The sequence below is a fragment of the Antechinus flavipes genome, chromosome 2 (assembly GCF_016432865.1).
Source record: "Antechinus flavipes isolate AdamAnt ecotype Samford, QLD, Australia chromosome 2, AdamAnt_v2, whole genome shotgun sequence".
NCBI classification, from domain to species: Eukaryota; Metazoa; Chordata; class Mammalia; order Dasyuromorphia; family Dasyuridae; genus Antechinus; species Antechinus flavipes.
Genome location: NC_067399.1, coordinates 509752536 through 509769772, shown reverse-complemented (window position 1 = coordinate 509769772; position 17237 = coordinate 509752536). Strand labels below are relative to the sequence as shown.

The following is a 17237-nucleotide window of genomic DNA, read 5'->3' as shown; positions in this document are numbered from 1 at the left end:
GCTCTGTGCTCTGTAGCACTCTAACAAACTTGATTGAAAGAACATCAACATCCAGCTGGAGCTAGTTCTGGCCACTCACAAGTCAGTTGGAGTAGACATTCAGAGAACTGCCCTGTGTGAGAGGGGATTGAAATTCTCTGAGATCCATTCCCTAAACAAACCACAATCAGAAGTGAAGGAGTCAGAAAGTGAGTAATAAGGAAAACAAGTGGCAAAAATGAGACTGAAGGTATTGAAACAATCAAAGATTTCAGGAAGAAGAAATCTCAGTCATTGAACATAAAAAGATAAATCAAAGGAAAAACAGTCATAATAGAAGGAAATATGGCCTCCAGATCAAGTAAAACAATTCAGGCCATCTATGAATAGAGATTACAAAATAAAGAAGAATGACCCAATACTTGATGAGACAAATTTGTGAGATCTGAAGAGAACAATGAACCACACACACTATTCCTGAGGGATTTAAAAGGGAAATGAGAAAAATAATAGGCAGAACAGAAAATTTTAAATTTGCAATGGCAAACCTCATCAAAGAAAAGAGAATAATAGGTTAGGAATGCAAATACAAAGAAGTGAAGAACAACCTAGAAGGACTAAAAAAAACGAGAACACTGAAAAATATGGTAATTATGCAAGCAAAACTACCCATGTTAAAGACAGACATATATATATATAGAGAGAGAGAGAGACAACCTAAGGATCATATATCTTGCAAAATATGGCAAGACAAAACACTTTAACAACATAATGAGTGAAATTACAAAGGAAAGGACATTCAAATAATGCAAGACTGTTCCACACTCATTCAGAAAAAGGAGTGAGAAATGGAATAATATGTTCTGAAAAGCAATGCAGTTCAGGTTATATTCTAGAGCAACCTATCCTCCAAATCTATACTTAATCATAGAGGACAAAAAAAAAAAAAAGACATTTAATAACAACTAAGAATTTGAAACTTAATAAAATAAAGAAAAACAACCAAAGGCATTTGCTTCGCAAACACCCCAAACAACAGAAATCCAGGAGTGAATAAAATCAACAGCTAAGGACAGCACCAACAAAAGAGTAACTACAGAAAAATTACAAAGAAATTCCTTTCTAAAAATACACAAACCATAGGAATCGGGGCATTTACCAAAAAAAAAGACTAGAACAACACAAGGAAACAGGATTGAAAATGTAAATTGTAAATTGAGTAGAGGTAACAGAGCTGAGGCAGATCAGAGGAGGCAAGGACAAAAACCTGATGACATTGCCTAAGTGGATGCTTCTTTTATAGGACTTCATTACGATATGGGAGGGTATATGAAAAGGGAGAAGAAAATAGGCAAAAAAAAAAAAAAAAAAGACTATATGAGAGCAGAAAGACTGAAAAGGGAACAAAAACGAAGGAAGTACTTTGGAGAGGTTCTACTGATAAGGAGTAAAGGGAGAAAAGGACCTCACACTGGATGAAACACTAAGGATTTACAAGAAAAATGTACTTGCCCTGGGAAGGGGTGGTGGTGTTTGTAAACTCCAGGAGGCAAATGCACCAATAAAAATGGGACAGCATAAACACAGGAATGAGATTTCAAGGCAAAAGAAGGGGGAAAAAAGGTCAACAAACAAGGATACAGATCAAGGGTAGGGGAGAGGCTCCACCAAGTGACAGTTCCTTTCCAACACCTTCAAAAATCGGCATTGTACGGTGAGGCCCAAAGGAAAAGGGGAAACCCCACAAAACAATGACAGAAAGTGCTTAGAAGAGATAGCCTATAAAGTATTATGGGAAAGCTTTGATTGTGTGAATACAGAGAAAAGAGAAAGATCAAAAGAATATAGAGGTCAAGAATCAGAGAATAAGGAGTAGAATAAACAGAAAGAGACAATGGATTAATGAAGAGTATAAAGATCTCTTTTGGAAATATGGCAAAACTAAAAAAATGAATACTAGGACTAGTTGTAGAAGAAAAGAAAATGGGGAATCTGTAATGCCGGAGAAACTGAGGCAGGAGAAAGATTAGAGAGTTTTTAATATTTTATTAATGGGAGAGTAAGATTGACTGGACAGGACTCTCGTCTCAAATTATCCAATCAGACAAAGATAAAGATATACTGGGACCAAGGAATCCATGTTGATCCCAGGGCTGGAGGAGTCCAGCATACAACTGCCAGCCACCACACTCCAGCAATGAATGGAAGAACCTCTAACCTTTAAGTACCTTTTTGGAGACAAAGAAGAGAAAGGGAGGGAAAGTTTTTATCAGGGAGGGGAAGCCATAAAACCCTAAAAAAAATCCGGAGACAAAGAAATAAAGATATCGTGGGTTATCTTGGAATATTTTAAGGGATATTGTAAATCCATAAAAGAGTCAGGAGATCTACTCTTTTATCTTGCTAATTTATAAGAGATTGAGACAGAACAGTTAAGGAAACTGAGACAGGGAAACTGAGTCAGGACAGTTAAAGAGAACTGTGGCATAACAAATCCACTTGACTAGGAGGAAAAAAGAGGGAAAAGAAATATCTAACTAGATAAAAGTAAGAGAGAAGAACTAATAAACAAAATCTTAAAAGAAATAACAAAGGAGGGAAGAAATCAGAGATGAGGGGAAGTCAGGCCGTAGGAACCAAATCACCTTTTAAAAAATGACTAAACTGAAAAAAACAAAATACTGTATTTAAAGCAAAAGAGGGAGAGGAATTATAGCTAAAAAAAATTTAGAAACCAAAGGAAAGTATAAACTTAACTCATAAGTTTAAATGTGAATGGATTGAACAACCCAACAAAACAAAAAAGAGAAACAAATTTGCTAAGAAAACAAAATCTGTTGCTCCCAAGAAACACATTTAAAAAACAAGTATATGCACAAAATAAAACAGAGGGGATGGGAAAAAAAATTACTTTGCATTAAGTGAATTCAAAAAGCAAAAGCTGCCCTTATACTATGAGAAAAAGCAAAAACAAATACTCAAAAACAAACAAACAAACAAACAAGGAAATCATGCTGAAATAGAAAACAAAGCAATTTCTGTAATAAATACTCCAAATTCCTTAGCATCCAAATCCATAAAAGAATTATTATTTGAGTTCCAAAAAAACAGAGAGCAACACAATTAGAAACAGGAGATTTCAATATACCTCTATCAGTTTTGGATATATCTCACAGAAAGAGAAATGAAAGAGCCAATATGGAACTGAATAAATTTCTTGAGAAAATAATAGCATTAAAAGACTTGTGGCATTTTCTAAATGGGATAATAAAGGGGGATATATAGTTCCCTGCTCCACATTTTAAAAAAATTAACAAATAAATGTAAAAAGACTGAAACAGTCAATATAGTCTCTATAGATCATAATGTAATAAGAATAGGAATTGATTCTGAGATCATAAACAAAAGCTACAGACTGACATGGAGACTTTATAAGGAAATCTTAAATAACGAGTGGGTCAAAAACCAAATCACAGAAACAATAACCATGTAAAAGAAAATTCTAATAATGAAACCCATATGCCAAAAGTTCTAGAATGTAGCCAATGTCCTCCAGGGGAAGATTAGTATTTTTATAACCACATATTGCCAAAAGAGAGAATTAATAAATTGAGTATCAATTTTTTAAAATTAGAAAATCAACAAATAAAACTAAAGTAACCACAAAAATGAATATTAAAATTAGGCATGAATTGGAAGAAATAAAAATGATAAAACTAAAAGCTCATTCTTTGAAAAGACTAATCAAATTTATAAACCCTTCCCTAACCTGATTAAAAAGGAAGCTGAAAATCAATTTAAAAAATGCCAATGAGCAGTAAAATCACAGCAAAACCAAAAGAAATAAAAACAATCAGAACAAATGATATATACAGTTATATGCTAACACACACAAAAATAATACCTTCAAAAATGAAAACTACCCAAACTATCAGATCTGACAGAGAGCTTAAATAAGTTGATCCTAGAAAAGAGATCTAGCTGTATAGGAATTATCAAAGGGGGAAAAACAAAACAAAATAAAACAAAATAAAAAACCTCCTGGTGCCAATTGATTCACAAGGAAATTTTATAAAACTTTTAAAGAATAATAATACACAAACTGCCTCAGTTTATAATTGTTCTGCTCAATCCTGCAAAACCACCCCTCCTTCTTAGTCAGAATATTTGATAAGGATAAAAGAGCTTGTAATTTAGAATATCAGAATGCCTCTCCCCATCCAAAGCTATCAGAATATCAGATACCATCTTATCAAGATGTCTCTCCCCATCCCTGGGGTGCCTCCCCCATTATGTCATCCCATCTTCTCTGGTGGCTCACCCCACCTGGTCAGAGTCCCATTCCTACTCTCAGCACCCTGACTCTGCCCCTGCCTTAATCTACCCCTGAGTCTGAGCCATGTGTATATAGATCATTGAGAACTCACATCATTTGCAGGATTTTTGGAGACTGAGATAGTATTCGAGTATTTTGGAGAATGAGATAGTCTCATTCATCCCTGGGACCAAACCATGGATCCATTTTAGTCCCAGTAAATCTCTTCCTTTTAAATAAATTATTAAATACTCTCTAATCTCTATCTTGCCTCAGTTTTCTCCGGCATTACAATGTGACAAATACAGTCCTAAAACCTAAATCAGGGAAAGATACACCAGAAGGAAAAAAACAAAAACAAAAACAAAACACCTTTGGCCAACTTCACTGACCAGCCCTGACTCAAAAATTTTAAACAAAACCCTATTAAATTACATCGATCTATCCAAGAAATTATTCATTATGATCAAGTGGGATTTATATCAAGGTTGCAAGGATGGTTAGCAAGATTGATTTGATACTAGGAAAATAATCAACATAATTAATTATTTTAAAAACCAAAACACCCAAAGCCACATGATCATCTCAGTAAAGAAAAAGCTTTTGTTTGATAAAACACTCTTACTTTAAAAACTTTACCAAGTATGAGCATAAGCAAAGTATAGGCATTTTAAAATATTAAAACCAAACTAAAGTAACTAAAAAACCAAAACCAAGTAAAAAATATAAAAAATAGGAAATATAAAAATATTCATTAAAATCTTTTCTAATACATATAGGAATGAAATAAGGATGCCAACTTTTCCCACTATTATTTGATATAGTTCTGGACATGCTAGCAATAGCAAAAGTCAAAAGAAAGAAATGAAAGGAATCAAGATAGGTAAAGAGAAGCTGAAATCATCCCTGTTTGCTGATTGTATATAATAGTTGGAAACCTCCAGGGATCAGTAAAGATACTAATTGAAACAAGGACTTCAGCAAAGCATCAAAAAAAATTCTCAAAAACGAACAGCATTTCTATATAATAATAATAATAATAATAATAATAATAAAAGAAACAGTAACACGGAAATCTCATTCCAAATAACAATAAATGCATAAAATATCTGGAGATAGCATTATGGACACATCTTAAGTTAAACCTTAGTGAGTTGGGAGACTTAAGCACTAGGTTAATAGTATACCTTTCAAAAAACAGACATGATCCCAATATATTTTTAAGTTCACAGGTAAAGAAGTTAAGGCATAACTATTCGGAATAAATACTGGTTAGGTTGAATCACTAATTCATTGAATCTTAGAGTTAGAAGGGCCTTTTTTTGTTTTTTTTTTTTTTTTGCTGAGGCAATTGGGTTTAAGTGATTTGTCTGGGGTCATACAGCCAAGAAGTATTAAATGTCTGAGGCAGGATTTAACTCAGGTCAGGATTGGATCTCCATCCACTGGGCCATCTAAGCTGTCCCTAGAAGGGACTTTCTTAAGAGCAGGTCACTTAGTCTAGGGGTTTTAACCTGGATTTCATGAATTTGTTTTCTAAACAATTTTAAAATACTTTATAACTATATTTTGATATGACTGGTTTCCTTTGTAATCACACATGGTTTATTTTATGCATTTATAAAAACAGACTTTACTTGGCAAAGGGGTCCATGACATACAAAAATCAAGAACCTCTGATCAAGGTCTAATCCACATCAGAATAGGAATCAACTCCATAATATCTCCACTAATTGATTGTTCATCTTTGGCTTGAAGATTTCCACTGAAGGAGAAACCATTTCCCTTCCACTCATTTGGATAATTCAAATCATAATTTTTTGTTAACTCAAATTTACAAATTCCTAGTTGCAACTTCTACCCACTATATCTAATTCTGCCCTTCGGGCAGAATCTAAATCAGTGACCTTCAATAATGGCAATGTTAGAAACACCAGAAAAAAATCACGGATTTAGAGCTTAGAAGAAAACTTAAGGTTATTTAGTACAATCCTCTCATTTTACAGGAAAGGCCAATCGAAGTCCAGAAAACTTAAGCTACTTGCCAGGCCACACAGGTAGCATGTAACCTAGGTAAAACTTAAATCCAGGTCATCTGAATCCAGATGCAGTATTCTTCCCATTCTACTGTGCTGCCTCTTCACACCTCAATGACTAACAGTAAGATCAACAAGCTTTGGACCCTTTTGTAAACAAAAAGACTTCTCCCAAGTTCCATATTTATATTATGAACTGAGCTTCTTCTCTGGCTGAGACTTGTTTGATTTTTATTGTTTTTAATCTTTTCTTGAATAGCCTAGAGTTCCATTAAATAACGAGCCCTCCACATTTTCAGATACTGAACAAGTGGGAGGCATCGTGGTAGAATGAAAAGAACTCTGGAGTGGTAGGTAGTTAAGGCTACCACTTAACTAGTCTTAAGTTAGTTTTAGTAACCTTACTAAAAGATTTTAGTATCCACTCAATTGCTTTGGACAAATTATTTCACCATTCTTGATTCATGAAAGATGATAAATGCATTTGCCTCACAGAATTATTATAAGGATCAAATAAGATAAGAAAAGTAAAGTGCTTTGCAAATCTTTTTTTTTTTTTTGGCAGATATTTTGAAAATAAAATCAATTACTTAAAAATAAATAAATAAGATATGAAACAGCATTCAAGTAGAAATAAGATGTGTGACAGGGTTGATTTAGCTAGCATTTGCTTATAATGCCCATAACATCAATCATCTTCTATGCCCTCTTCCCTTCTTTTCTATCTATTCTTTGCATTCCTCTTTTCCTTAGTAGGAGCCTTCTTTTTCTCCTCCAATCATTTAACTATATGCCCAGCATTATGCAGGTTCTGTATAAAATATATACTCCCTACCAGTTGGTGCTTATAATGTAGCTCAACAAATTCATTTCAATAAACCTTTATTAGGGACCAATTACATGTAGCTGTGCACAAGGTTAGGATGGAAGGGAAATGCATAAATGACTAAGATTAGTTACTGCACGTAAGTGTACAGTAAGGGAAATGGGACACACATACAAATCATTAATACAAAACATAACATAAATTAATAAAAGGTATCCAAATAAAATATGATGTGAGAGCTGAAAGGAAATTTTTTAACTTTCATGTAATATTTGTATAGAATAAGACAGCTTAAAAGTTTTAAAAGTTAAATACAGTTCAAGATATGTCACACTTTAGAGTATCTGACCAAATATTAAATCAATAAGTCAATAAGCAAATATTTATTAAGTTCCTACTATATAACACAGTGCTATAGGCAAGAGGGATACAAAAAGAAATGGTTCCTGTCACCCAATCCCCCCTCCAGATCTCAAATTCTTATTGGTGGTGGTAGGGAATAAAAACAAGTACAAATCTAAATAAATATAAAATATATACAAAATAAATATAAAGTATATTTAAGAGTCTCATGAAGGAAATGGAACAAGAAATGAAAATTGAAGGGATGAGAGAGAATATAAGGAGCAGGGCAAAGATGAGGAAGGAGTACATGATAACCCTGGGGCACTTTGCACAAAGTATGAACAGTAAATATGCCAGTTTGGATATAACAGAAAATATATGAGGAGGAATATAGTCTACCCGTCTGGAAAGACAGGTTAGACCTAATATCGTGAAGGGTTGTAAATTTAAGAGGAGTTTGTACTTGATCTAGAAATAATAGGAAGTTCCTGAAGCTTCCTGAGCAATAAAGTCCAACTTGTGCTTTAGGAACATCACTGTATCATCTCTATGGACCATGAATTGGAGAGAAAAGAGACTGAAAGCCAATTAGAAGTCTATTGCTAAACTGATGCTAAGTGAAATGAGCAGAATCAGGAGATCATTATACACTTCAACAACGATATTGTTATGAGGATGTATTCTGATGGAAGTGGATTTCTTTGACAAAGAGACCTAACTCAGTTTCAATTGATAAATGATGGACAGAAGCAGCTACATCCAAAGAAAGAACACTGGGAAATGAATGTGAACTATTTGCATTTTTGTTTTTCTTCCCGGGTTATTTTTACCTTCTGAATCCAATTCTCCCTGTGCAACAAGAGAATTGTTCGGTTCTGCAAGTATATATTGTATCTAGGATATACTGCAACATATCTTAACATATATAGGACTGCTTGCCATCTAGAGGAGGGGGTGGAGGGAGGGAGGGGAAAAATCGGAACAGAAGCGAGTGCAAGGGATAATGTTGTAAAAAAAACTACCCTGGCATGGATTCTGTCAATATAAAGTTATTATAAAATAAAATAAAATATATAATTAAATAATTAAATAAATAATGATAATAATAATTTCCTTGGGATACAGACCCAAAAATAGCAAAAAAAAAAAAAAAAAAAATCATCACTTCATCTTGATCAACCATAGTTATTTGATCTGTAAAAAGGGGATTATAATACTATATACTTCATTGTATTGTTTTGAGAATTAAATCAAGAGAAAATATACATATGGTGCTTTGTGAACCTTAAAGCATTAAAAAAAAAAAAAAAAAAAGAAGTCTATTGCTAGAATACAGTTAAGAGAAAATGAAGGCCTAAATGGTGGCCTAGCTATAATCATACCAGAAAGAAATCTCTACTATAAAATATGACAAGAGGCCATTAAGTTTTTGCTTAAAGTCCTCCAATGAGGTGAAGTCCACAACCTATTGAGGGATTGCACTTTTGGAGAACTCTGTTAGGAAAACTATTTTTCCCCAGACATCAAGCACATATTTGCTTTTTTGCATCTTCCACTTATTATTCAAACAATCTTCACTTGATATGAATTCAAGGTCCTTTACCATTCTAGGTATTTTCATCTGGATCCAGCTTAACAATATCTTTCTGAACCTGTGACACAAAAAATGGAATACAATACTCCAAATTTTAAATAATCAGCGTAAGATTAGTGATTAGCATAGAGGAACTACTACTTCTTTATTCTTTATGCTTCCCTTTCCATTAATTTTTTTTGGTTGCTACCTTATGCTGCTGACTAATTGGGTTCATAGTTTGCTAAAACTTTTAGATACTGAGATATGTTGTTAACTATGCTTCTTCAATGTCCCATACTCACAAAATTGATTTTTTGAACGTAAGTTTAAAGCTACATTTATTCCTACTGAATTTTATCTTATTAGATTTAGCTCAAAGCTCTAGATTGATGTGGACCACTATCCAATATGTTAGTTATCCTTTCCAGACTTAGGCCACCTGCAAATCTGATATGCATACCATCTATGCCTTCACACATGTCAAGAATATAAATATTAAAGAGCACATGACTGTGGTTGGGACTCTTCTGCCACAGTGACACTGAAACATTCACCAGTATTATTTGTGTCCAGGCAGTCAACCAGTTCTGAATAGATCTAATTTTATTTTCCTCTAGTCTACCACATTTTTCAATCTTTTTGGGTTTAGGTGGGTGAGAAGTTTGAAAGCCAGACTACAAAAAGTTTGAGAAGTTAGTGAAGGAAAAAAAAAAGTAGTTAGTGAGGAGAGAGTAAGCAGGATCACGTCAATCTGTTTCCTAGTATTTATGCCCTTTCCTACACATATTTATTCCTCTTTCCAATGCTATCTCATTTATCTCCTCTTTTCTGCATTTTCTGCCCATTTCCTCTTCTCCATCCCCATAATTTTTTCTCCTTTGATCCTCCCAGCCAGTGTTGAAGTCATACTAATCATGCTATTCCTTCAAATTTTCTGCTTATCAGAGACATAGAGAGAGAGACAGAGAGAGACAGAGGCAGAGACAGAGGCAGAGACAGAGACAGAGAAGGATGGAGGGAGAATGAGGGAAAGGGGGAAGGAGAGGGAAAAAAGGAAGAAGAGGGGGAGGGAAACGGAAAGGGACAGGGAGAGGGACAGAGAGACACTGAGAAGCAAGGAGGAAAAAGGAAAGTATTTAAGAATGGCAAATTCCTCCCTTCTCCAAAGATGATAGGTAAACTATCCTTTCCTCTCCTAATTTGTTAATAGTATCACCCCTAAATCACATACCCGTTTTGACCTTATTTTGATATGAGATGTGAGATGTAGATCTATGTCAAGTTTCTGGCACATTATTTTCCAGTTTTCCCAATAATTTTTGTGAAACAGTGAGTTCTTATCCCAGAAGCTGGAGTCCTGGGATTTATCAAATATTAAATTACTTTAGTTATTGATTATTGTGTCATGTGTATCTAACCTATTCCACTGATCCAAAATAAAATACTATTGAGAAGACAAAAACAACCACCAAAAAATTGGCAAGAGTGATAATGCTGGATCCTTGGCACTTTCAAAAATAATTCAATTTCACAAATTAAACACTAACTGTGTGTGTGGTGTACTATGAGAGGCCTACAGAAACAAAAAGACAAAAACAGTTCCTGCTTCAAGAAATGTATATTTTATATGGGAGAACGGAAGAGATACAATAAACACACCAAAGGTAATCAAAAGCTGAGCTAAAAGGACATTTCTGAGATTTGACATGGGGGTGGAGGGTGGGGAGCAATCCAAGAACAGGGAAAGATTTGTGCAAATGTATTAAAGTTGGGTGAGGGGAGAGGAAGAGCTAAATGAGATTGGGGAATAAACAATGGTCCACTCACTGAAAAGGAAAGATTGTGAAAGGGATTAATGTGAAATAAAGCTGAGTTGAAGGATGAAGTCAGATTATGGAGACATTTAAAAACCAACACTGGAGTTTTTTATATTAGGAGTAAAAAGTCACAGAAAGTTTTTAAACACAAGAGTAACATAATTATACTTGTATCTTAAGAAATTTACTTTGAAAGCTGTGCAGAAGACGGATTCACACTCAACTTACTGAAATTCTCACTGGAAATTTTATTTTCAATATGTCAGACAGGTAACAGTAGATAAAATCTACATAATATTGCTGTTCATTTTTTCCCCTCCTCTTCCAGGACAGTTAGATACCCATTACAAATTAGGCATGCATTGCAAATTGAGTAAGCAGCTCCTGCTCCAGGCCAAATGGTCTACAAAGAATAGGGTTTTGTTTTTCCAAAGTACTCAAAGATGACAAAAATAAACCCTATCAAAATAAATATTGGAAAAATCTTTGGCTAACTACACAGCAAACCTTTTGTTAGCTTAGTCTACCTTCACCTTAAAAAGTATTAATTCTATTTCCACAAAACTTGAAAGCAATGAAAAGACTAATTTCAATTCAGAGCTCTAGAATAACTAAAAGAGTTTCAATAAATCATCCATAAAAAAGTCCATTAGTAAAATGGAAAGAATAATGTCAGAAGACATGGATTCAAATCCTGCCCCTGTCATTTACTACCATTGTGTCCTTAGATAAATCACTTAACTTCTCTATGGGTCTCAATTTGCTAATTTGTAAAATGAGAGGGTTGAACTAGGATGTAGTGTAAGGTCCTTTCCAATAAATCTCTCAGTCTATGAGTCACACATAATTGGAAAAAAATTTTTGTACTGTGTAGACTCAGTTCCAAAATTTTCTAAGTCACAGTACCTTCTAAATAGCTCTCTTTTTACTGAGGTTATAAAATTATATAAGCAAAAGTAAAAATGCCATTAAAAAGGACAGTGTTCAACCCACATCAGTTCTCCAAAAAAAAAAAAAAAAATCTATTAAATTTCATACTCTGTATTTCTCATATGAAAATATTCAAAAGTAATTTTATATCAAACACAACCCATTCTCTGACATGACCATACTTTGTCCTGAAAGCAGGATTCTTTAAAACATTGCTTATAAACCAAGAAACTAGTATATTGTTTTCAACAGTGAAGAAGCAGGAACTAGTAGGGAAAGTGCTTGACTTGGCAACATGGCATAATGGAGAAGTTGATATTCTTGAAATCAGGAAGATCTGGTTCAAATCTCATCTAAAAAAACTTATTTGTTATTTGACTTTGGTTAGTCATTTAAACTCCCTTGGCTTCAGCTCTCCATCACTAAAGTGAGGAGACTGAATAAGATAGCTTTTAAGATTCTGTCCAGCTCAAAGTCTATGATCAATAAGATTTGAGTCCTGGCTTGGCTCCTTAACAAAAGAGTCTATTGCCAGTTTCCTCATTTTTAAGATGAAGGGGTTGAATCAAATTATCTTTTACCCTTTCAGTTCCAACAATTCTAGTGCAAATAAAAGAGTAGAACCAGCCCCTATCTGAAAGGTCATCAAAGGCTTGTTACAACAAGCCTATTAGGCAACATTTTAACTTATTAATTTAGACTTGTAATCTAAAGAAGCCAGGACTATATCAATTACAAAAGCCAATTCCTTATACTATTATTAGTCCTTTTACCCATTCAGGGTGATAACTAAATAAAAGAACAAGATCTCTGTCTACAACATTCTTATCTTGGTCACAATTAATATATTATAAAGAACTTAAGGAGGACTAAAAAATATAAAATGATCATTTGCAAGAAAAAATACAAAAGTCCTTTTTTGGATTTAAAAAAACAAGCATACTTGCTTAGCAGAGAATAGAGGGAAAAGGAAAAAAGAAAATACCAATTTGTTCAGTCTCTTGCCTATGGAAGTATGTAATTAGAGGTAAGTTCAACACTTAAAAACAACCCAGGCCAAACCTCACTGAAGTTGAAGAAAGAGTTTCTTCTTCAGATGAATTTAAATACAGTTTTAAAACAACAGTGACTTATTGAAGCTTTTGCAATCTGCTTCCCCTAGTTAAAAAAAAAAAAAAAAAAAAAAAAAAAACTAATCTGTTCAGTTTGAACTAGCTTTGAAAGTTAGCTTTGTAAAATTGTAAAGGAAAAGAGCAGAAAGTAAAAGGTGGGAAAAGCAGAAATCCAAACGGCCTTCAAAATGTTAAAACATAAATAAATAAAACATAAAAGAAATAAATAATCAATCCAAAAGATCTGTGGACAGGCATGAATAGTTTGACAAGGCATAACAGGGACCTCCCAAAGAACAGATTTTAAGATTTTAAATATATATGAACTGGCTCCTTGTCATATTTCATCCAGCTTTAAAATCCGGGCATTTGGGTTTACAATTTGAAGTCTGTGGATTTTATTTTGCACTTAACACTATCATATCAAAAAAAAAAAAATCTATTAAATAGTAATATAAGGAATTTCAGAGCAGAGAGATAAGCAGAGAGACAAGAGTCAGATAGATAGTAAGAATTCCAAGCTGGAAGATGCTAAGAACTGGGAATGCTGGAAGTGTTTGCAATCAGGGAAAGATCCTGCATACTGCAGATCTCCTGAAACGGGAATGAGGACTTGGCAACAAGTGCTTCATTGATGAATAGTGAACTACTTGGACTAAGGGACTCAGAAAAAGTCTCAAGTTTGGGGTTGGGTTCCAGATACCCCAAAATAGAGATATTGGAGAGGTATGCAGAAGGACCCCTTATGATGGTCACAGTCAGGGATCCTGGCGGTACAATGCGACCACAGCCAGCGGGGCTACCAGTTAAAGTGGGGCAGTATAGAGGATGCGGGCAGGAAGAGGTTAGGAAGGAGTTGGGCAGCGGGAGCCCTCTCTCTGGGGTTTCATCCGAATAGTACCTGCGTGAGAAGGGGGCTGTGGGGCAGGGATGAGGGGGACCTCCTTCACACCTAGAACCTGGCAGGTTTATGGCGCTGTCCTCAGGATCCCTAGAAGGGCCGTCAGGGGACAGGAGTGATGAGGTGTCCATAGGCGAGATTTCCCTGCTAGGACGTGACGGGGGTGGCGGGAGGGAGGTCGGGGTCTGCGCTGCCAGGTGGGCATCTTGGAATCTCCCTCTTTGCCATCCGCTCCAGAGAGGTTTCGGGCTCGGGTAGTTCAGGTGACGTGTGGGGTAGGGGTGGGAGGGGGGTAGGTGTGAGAGGGGAAGGGGAAAAGAGAGAGGGAGTGCCGAGTCCAGCCCCGCCGCGCCTGCGCGTCCCGCTCACCTCGCACGTCGCGCGCCAGGGCCCTCCACACGGGCGCATAGTGGATGCAGTGGCCGCACCACGAAGAGTAAAACTGCACCAGCCACGCGGCCGAGCTGTTGCCCGTGGCCGCGCGCACGCTCCCAGCGTCCAGCGCCCATACGGCGTCCGCGCCGCCGTCGCTGTACAGCCGGGCCCCGGCAGCTCCAACCCCGGACCCCACAAAAGCGAGTAGCAGCATCCAGATTAGCCGCGGCCGCGACCACCTGCGGGGCCCTCCGCCCGAGCCCCAGCCCCAGCGCCCCACCGCCGCCATCTTGGACGCGCCAGTGGGGGGGGGCATCGACCTTTCACCCTGGCAACCGCCGTCACGTGTGCCGCCGTCCGCCTTGGCTACGGAGCTGTCTTAGCAACGCCTGGACCCTTGTCTCAGCTCCAGGGCGGGATAGCTTTATAGCTCCCGGTTCATCCCGGGAGAGAACCCCACTTAAATCACGATACCGCCAAATCTGGATCTAAAGGGGATGGGTGGGAGGAGGAGATCGTACTTTCAAAATTCGGGAGCAAGTTTTGTTTTCTGCTTTAGCTCATTCTCCATCCCACCCCAATTCCCTTCTCCTCTACACTCCCAACACTTTCCAAAACTGCAATACGGCGACATGTCGCGATAAAGTCTCCAGCCTCCTGTAATACGGGTGGGAAGTGCGTTGTCAAGTGACCCTAGAGCAGTCGTTAATTGCTTTCAGTATCCCACAGTCTCTTCTCAGGCTGGCGAATTCAAAGCACAGCCCAGGGAGTCATCCCTCTTCTGGCCTCAGTCTCCCCATTTGTCGCTTAAGAGCTTGAAGGCCAGAGAGTCTTCCAAGATTATTTCACATTTTATAACCTATGTTCTGCTCCCTGCCTAGAGTGACCCTTGGATGCCCGAGGCCAAACTGGCCATGAGGCTTGACGATTGGACTGGACTTTTTTGAGTGTGCCCCATCCTTCGTAGTCCTCTTTTTGTTGACCTAGTGTAGCTGAGGGGAAAGAACTGTGAGAAAGGACAGGAAATTTTTTTAGCCCAAAGCCAAAGCTTTTGACCAAGCTTTGTGACTTTGAAACTAGTCACTTTATCCAAATGGGCTTCCATTTTCCCCATCTTTATGAGGAGGGTGTTGCTCTAGATGACCTTTGTGATCCTTTCTAACACTGGTGACTTTGGCGAGTTTGTGCTATCATAAAGGAACATTCTTTGGAGGTATGGAGTTTTTTAATAATGGCTTTTAAAGTTTTTCTTCCCTCTAAAATTAGCTATTATATCGCCCTGGCTTTAAATTAATTTTGTTAAAGTTATCTAAGGATTGTTGTGTTCTAGAAAGTCTTTGGGAAAAGTGGGTAAGGCTTTGTGAATCCCAAAAGGGGAATTTTGACTCTTCTTGTGGATAAAGGTTGCTACACCTCAGTATAAATGGGGCACTACAGTATTCTTTAAAACACTAGTTCAAACAAGGTAACATGATGACCAACTGTGATAGACTTGGATCTTCTCAACAATGCAGTGATTTAGGCAAATCCATTAGATTTGGGATGGAAAGTGCCATCTGCATTCAGAGATAGAACTATGGAGACTGAATGTGGATCAAAGCATAGTTTTTTCACCTTTTATGTGGGTTTTTTCCCCTATTTTTCCATTTGATCTGATTTTTCTTGTGCAACATGATGAACATGGAAATATCTTTAGAAGAATTGCACATATTTAACCTATATCGGATTACTTGATGTCCTGAGAAGGGGAAAGGAAAGAAGGGAGAGAGAAAATTTTGGAACACAGAGTTTTGCAGAGATGAATGCTGAAAATTATTTCTGTATGTATTTGGAAAAATATACTACTTAAAACAAATTGGTTCAGTAGTCAGTTTTATTCTAGGAGTCAGGAAAAAATAACTTTAATTCCTAGGTGTTGGAAGACCCCTGTTCAAGACCCATCACTGATTCAGTTTATCATGTGACCTTATCAGATAAGTTACCCTCCATGGACTTGTTTCCCATCTATACAATAAATAGGAATAGCCTATTTAGAATATCCCCCCAACCTTTTTTTTTTTTTTTTTTAAACATGCTATGAGTATGCATTAACTTCAGAGTATGGACTGTGCTTTCTCTTGGTTCACGCATAGTACTTAGAACAGAACTCAACAGGAAACACAAATTTAAAAACTGATGAGAGTGGCATAGATTAAAAAAAAAACACCCTACTTTTTTTAGGCGTGGTCTCTTAGTTATTTTATAACTAACATAGATCAATGTTTACACAGAAATAAAGGAACCTAAATTCAACCTGAGTCACTGTGAACTCTAGTAAGGAAAATATTTCCTTTGGCTTAGAGGCACTATGTGTAACTCACCTTCCAAAGATCATGCTCCATCTCTTATTCTGTAGTAATTTCATAAGATCCATATGAGATTAGGTTTTCCACATTATAGATTTCTGCTGTACATATACACTTACCCCCTTGGATTTGAAACAAAGATGTGAAAGAATCCTGGCACCTACATGTGTTCAGTGTTCCTGCCTGCCCAGTGTGGTCACTGAGCCTTAAACTAGGGAAGAAAGGTTGTCTGACATCTTTTGTGTGGGAAGGAAAACTCCAGTTTAATGAATGCTTTTGTGATTCAAATTAATTTTAAGCCAGGCCCTTCCTAACTAGCATTGGTGGCCTTCATTTATATTTTATGAGCCTACCTATTTTAGCTGCTGGAGCTAAAGGAATCAAAGGAAACCGTAAAGTTAGTTTGATGCTTTGGGATTTAAAGCCTCCGGTGGGGAAGGCATTTTCATGGGCATTTTATGCAGGAGAGGCACTGCTAAATGTGCAATGCTGAAAGAGACAGATTACAGGAAAATTAAATGTAGGCTTTAACTGAGAAATAATCATTTTCTATGAAAGATAATGACTTCTCTTGAGGCCAGTATCAAGATTTATTGGCCCAAGAGGTTAATATTGATCAAAGCCAAGGCAAGGAAAATATTAGACCTTGAAGTAGAGTAATCTTGATATTGAAGTCTTGC

General features: G+C 36.5%; 1 protein-coding gene across 2 annotated transcripts in view; it reads right to left on the bottom strand.

The window, feature by feature from the left end:
* QSOX2 (quiescin sulfhydryl oxidase 2) overlaps window positions 1-15160 on the bottom strand; it is a 74094-nt gene extending 58934 nt beyond the window's left edge. For both annotated transcript variants that reach the window (XM_051980343.1, XM_051980344.1), the window contains exon 1: window positions 14207-15160. In XM_051980343.1, coding sequence (XP_051836303.1) covers window positions 14207-14528 — 322 coding nt within the window. In that variant the 5' untranslated portion in view covers window positions 14529-15160. The remainder of the gene's footprint in view (window positions 1-14206) is intronic.
* Between the last annotated feature and the right edge of the window lie 2077 nt (window positions 15161-17237).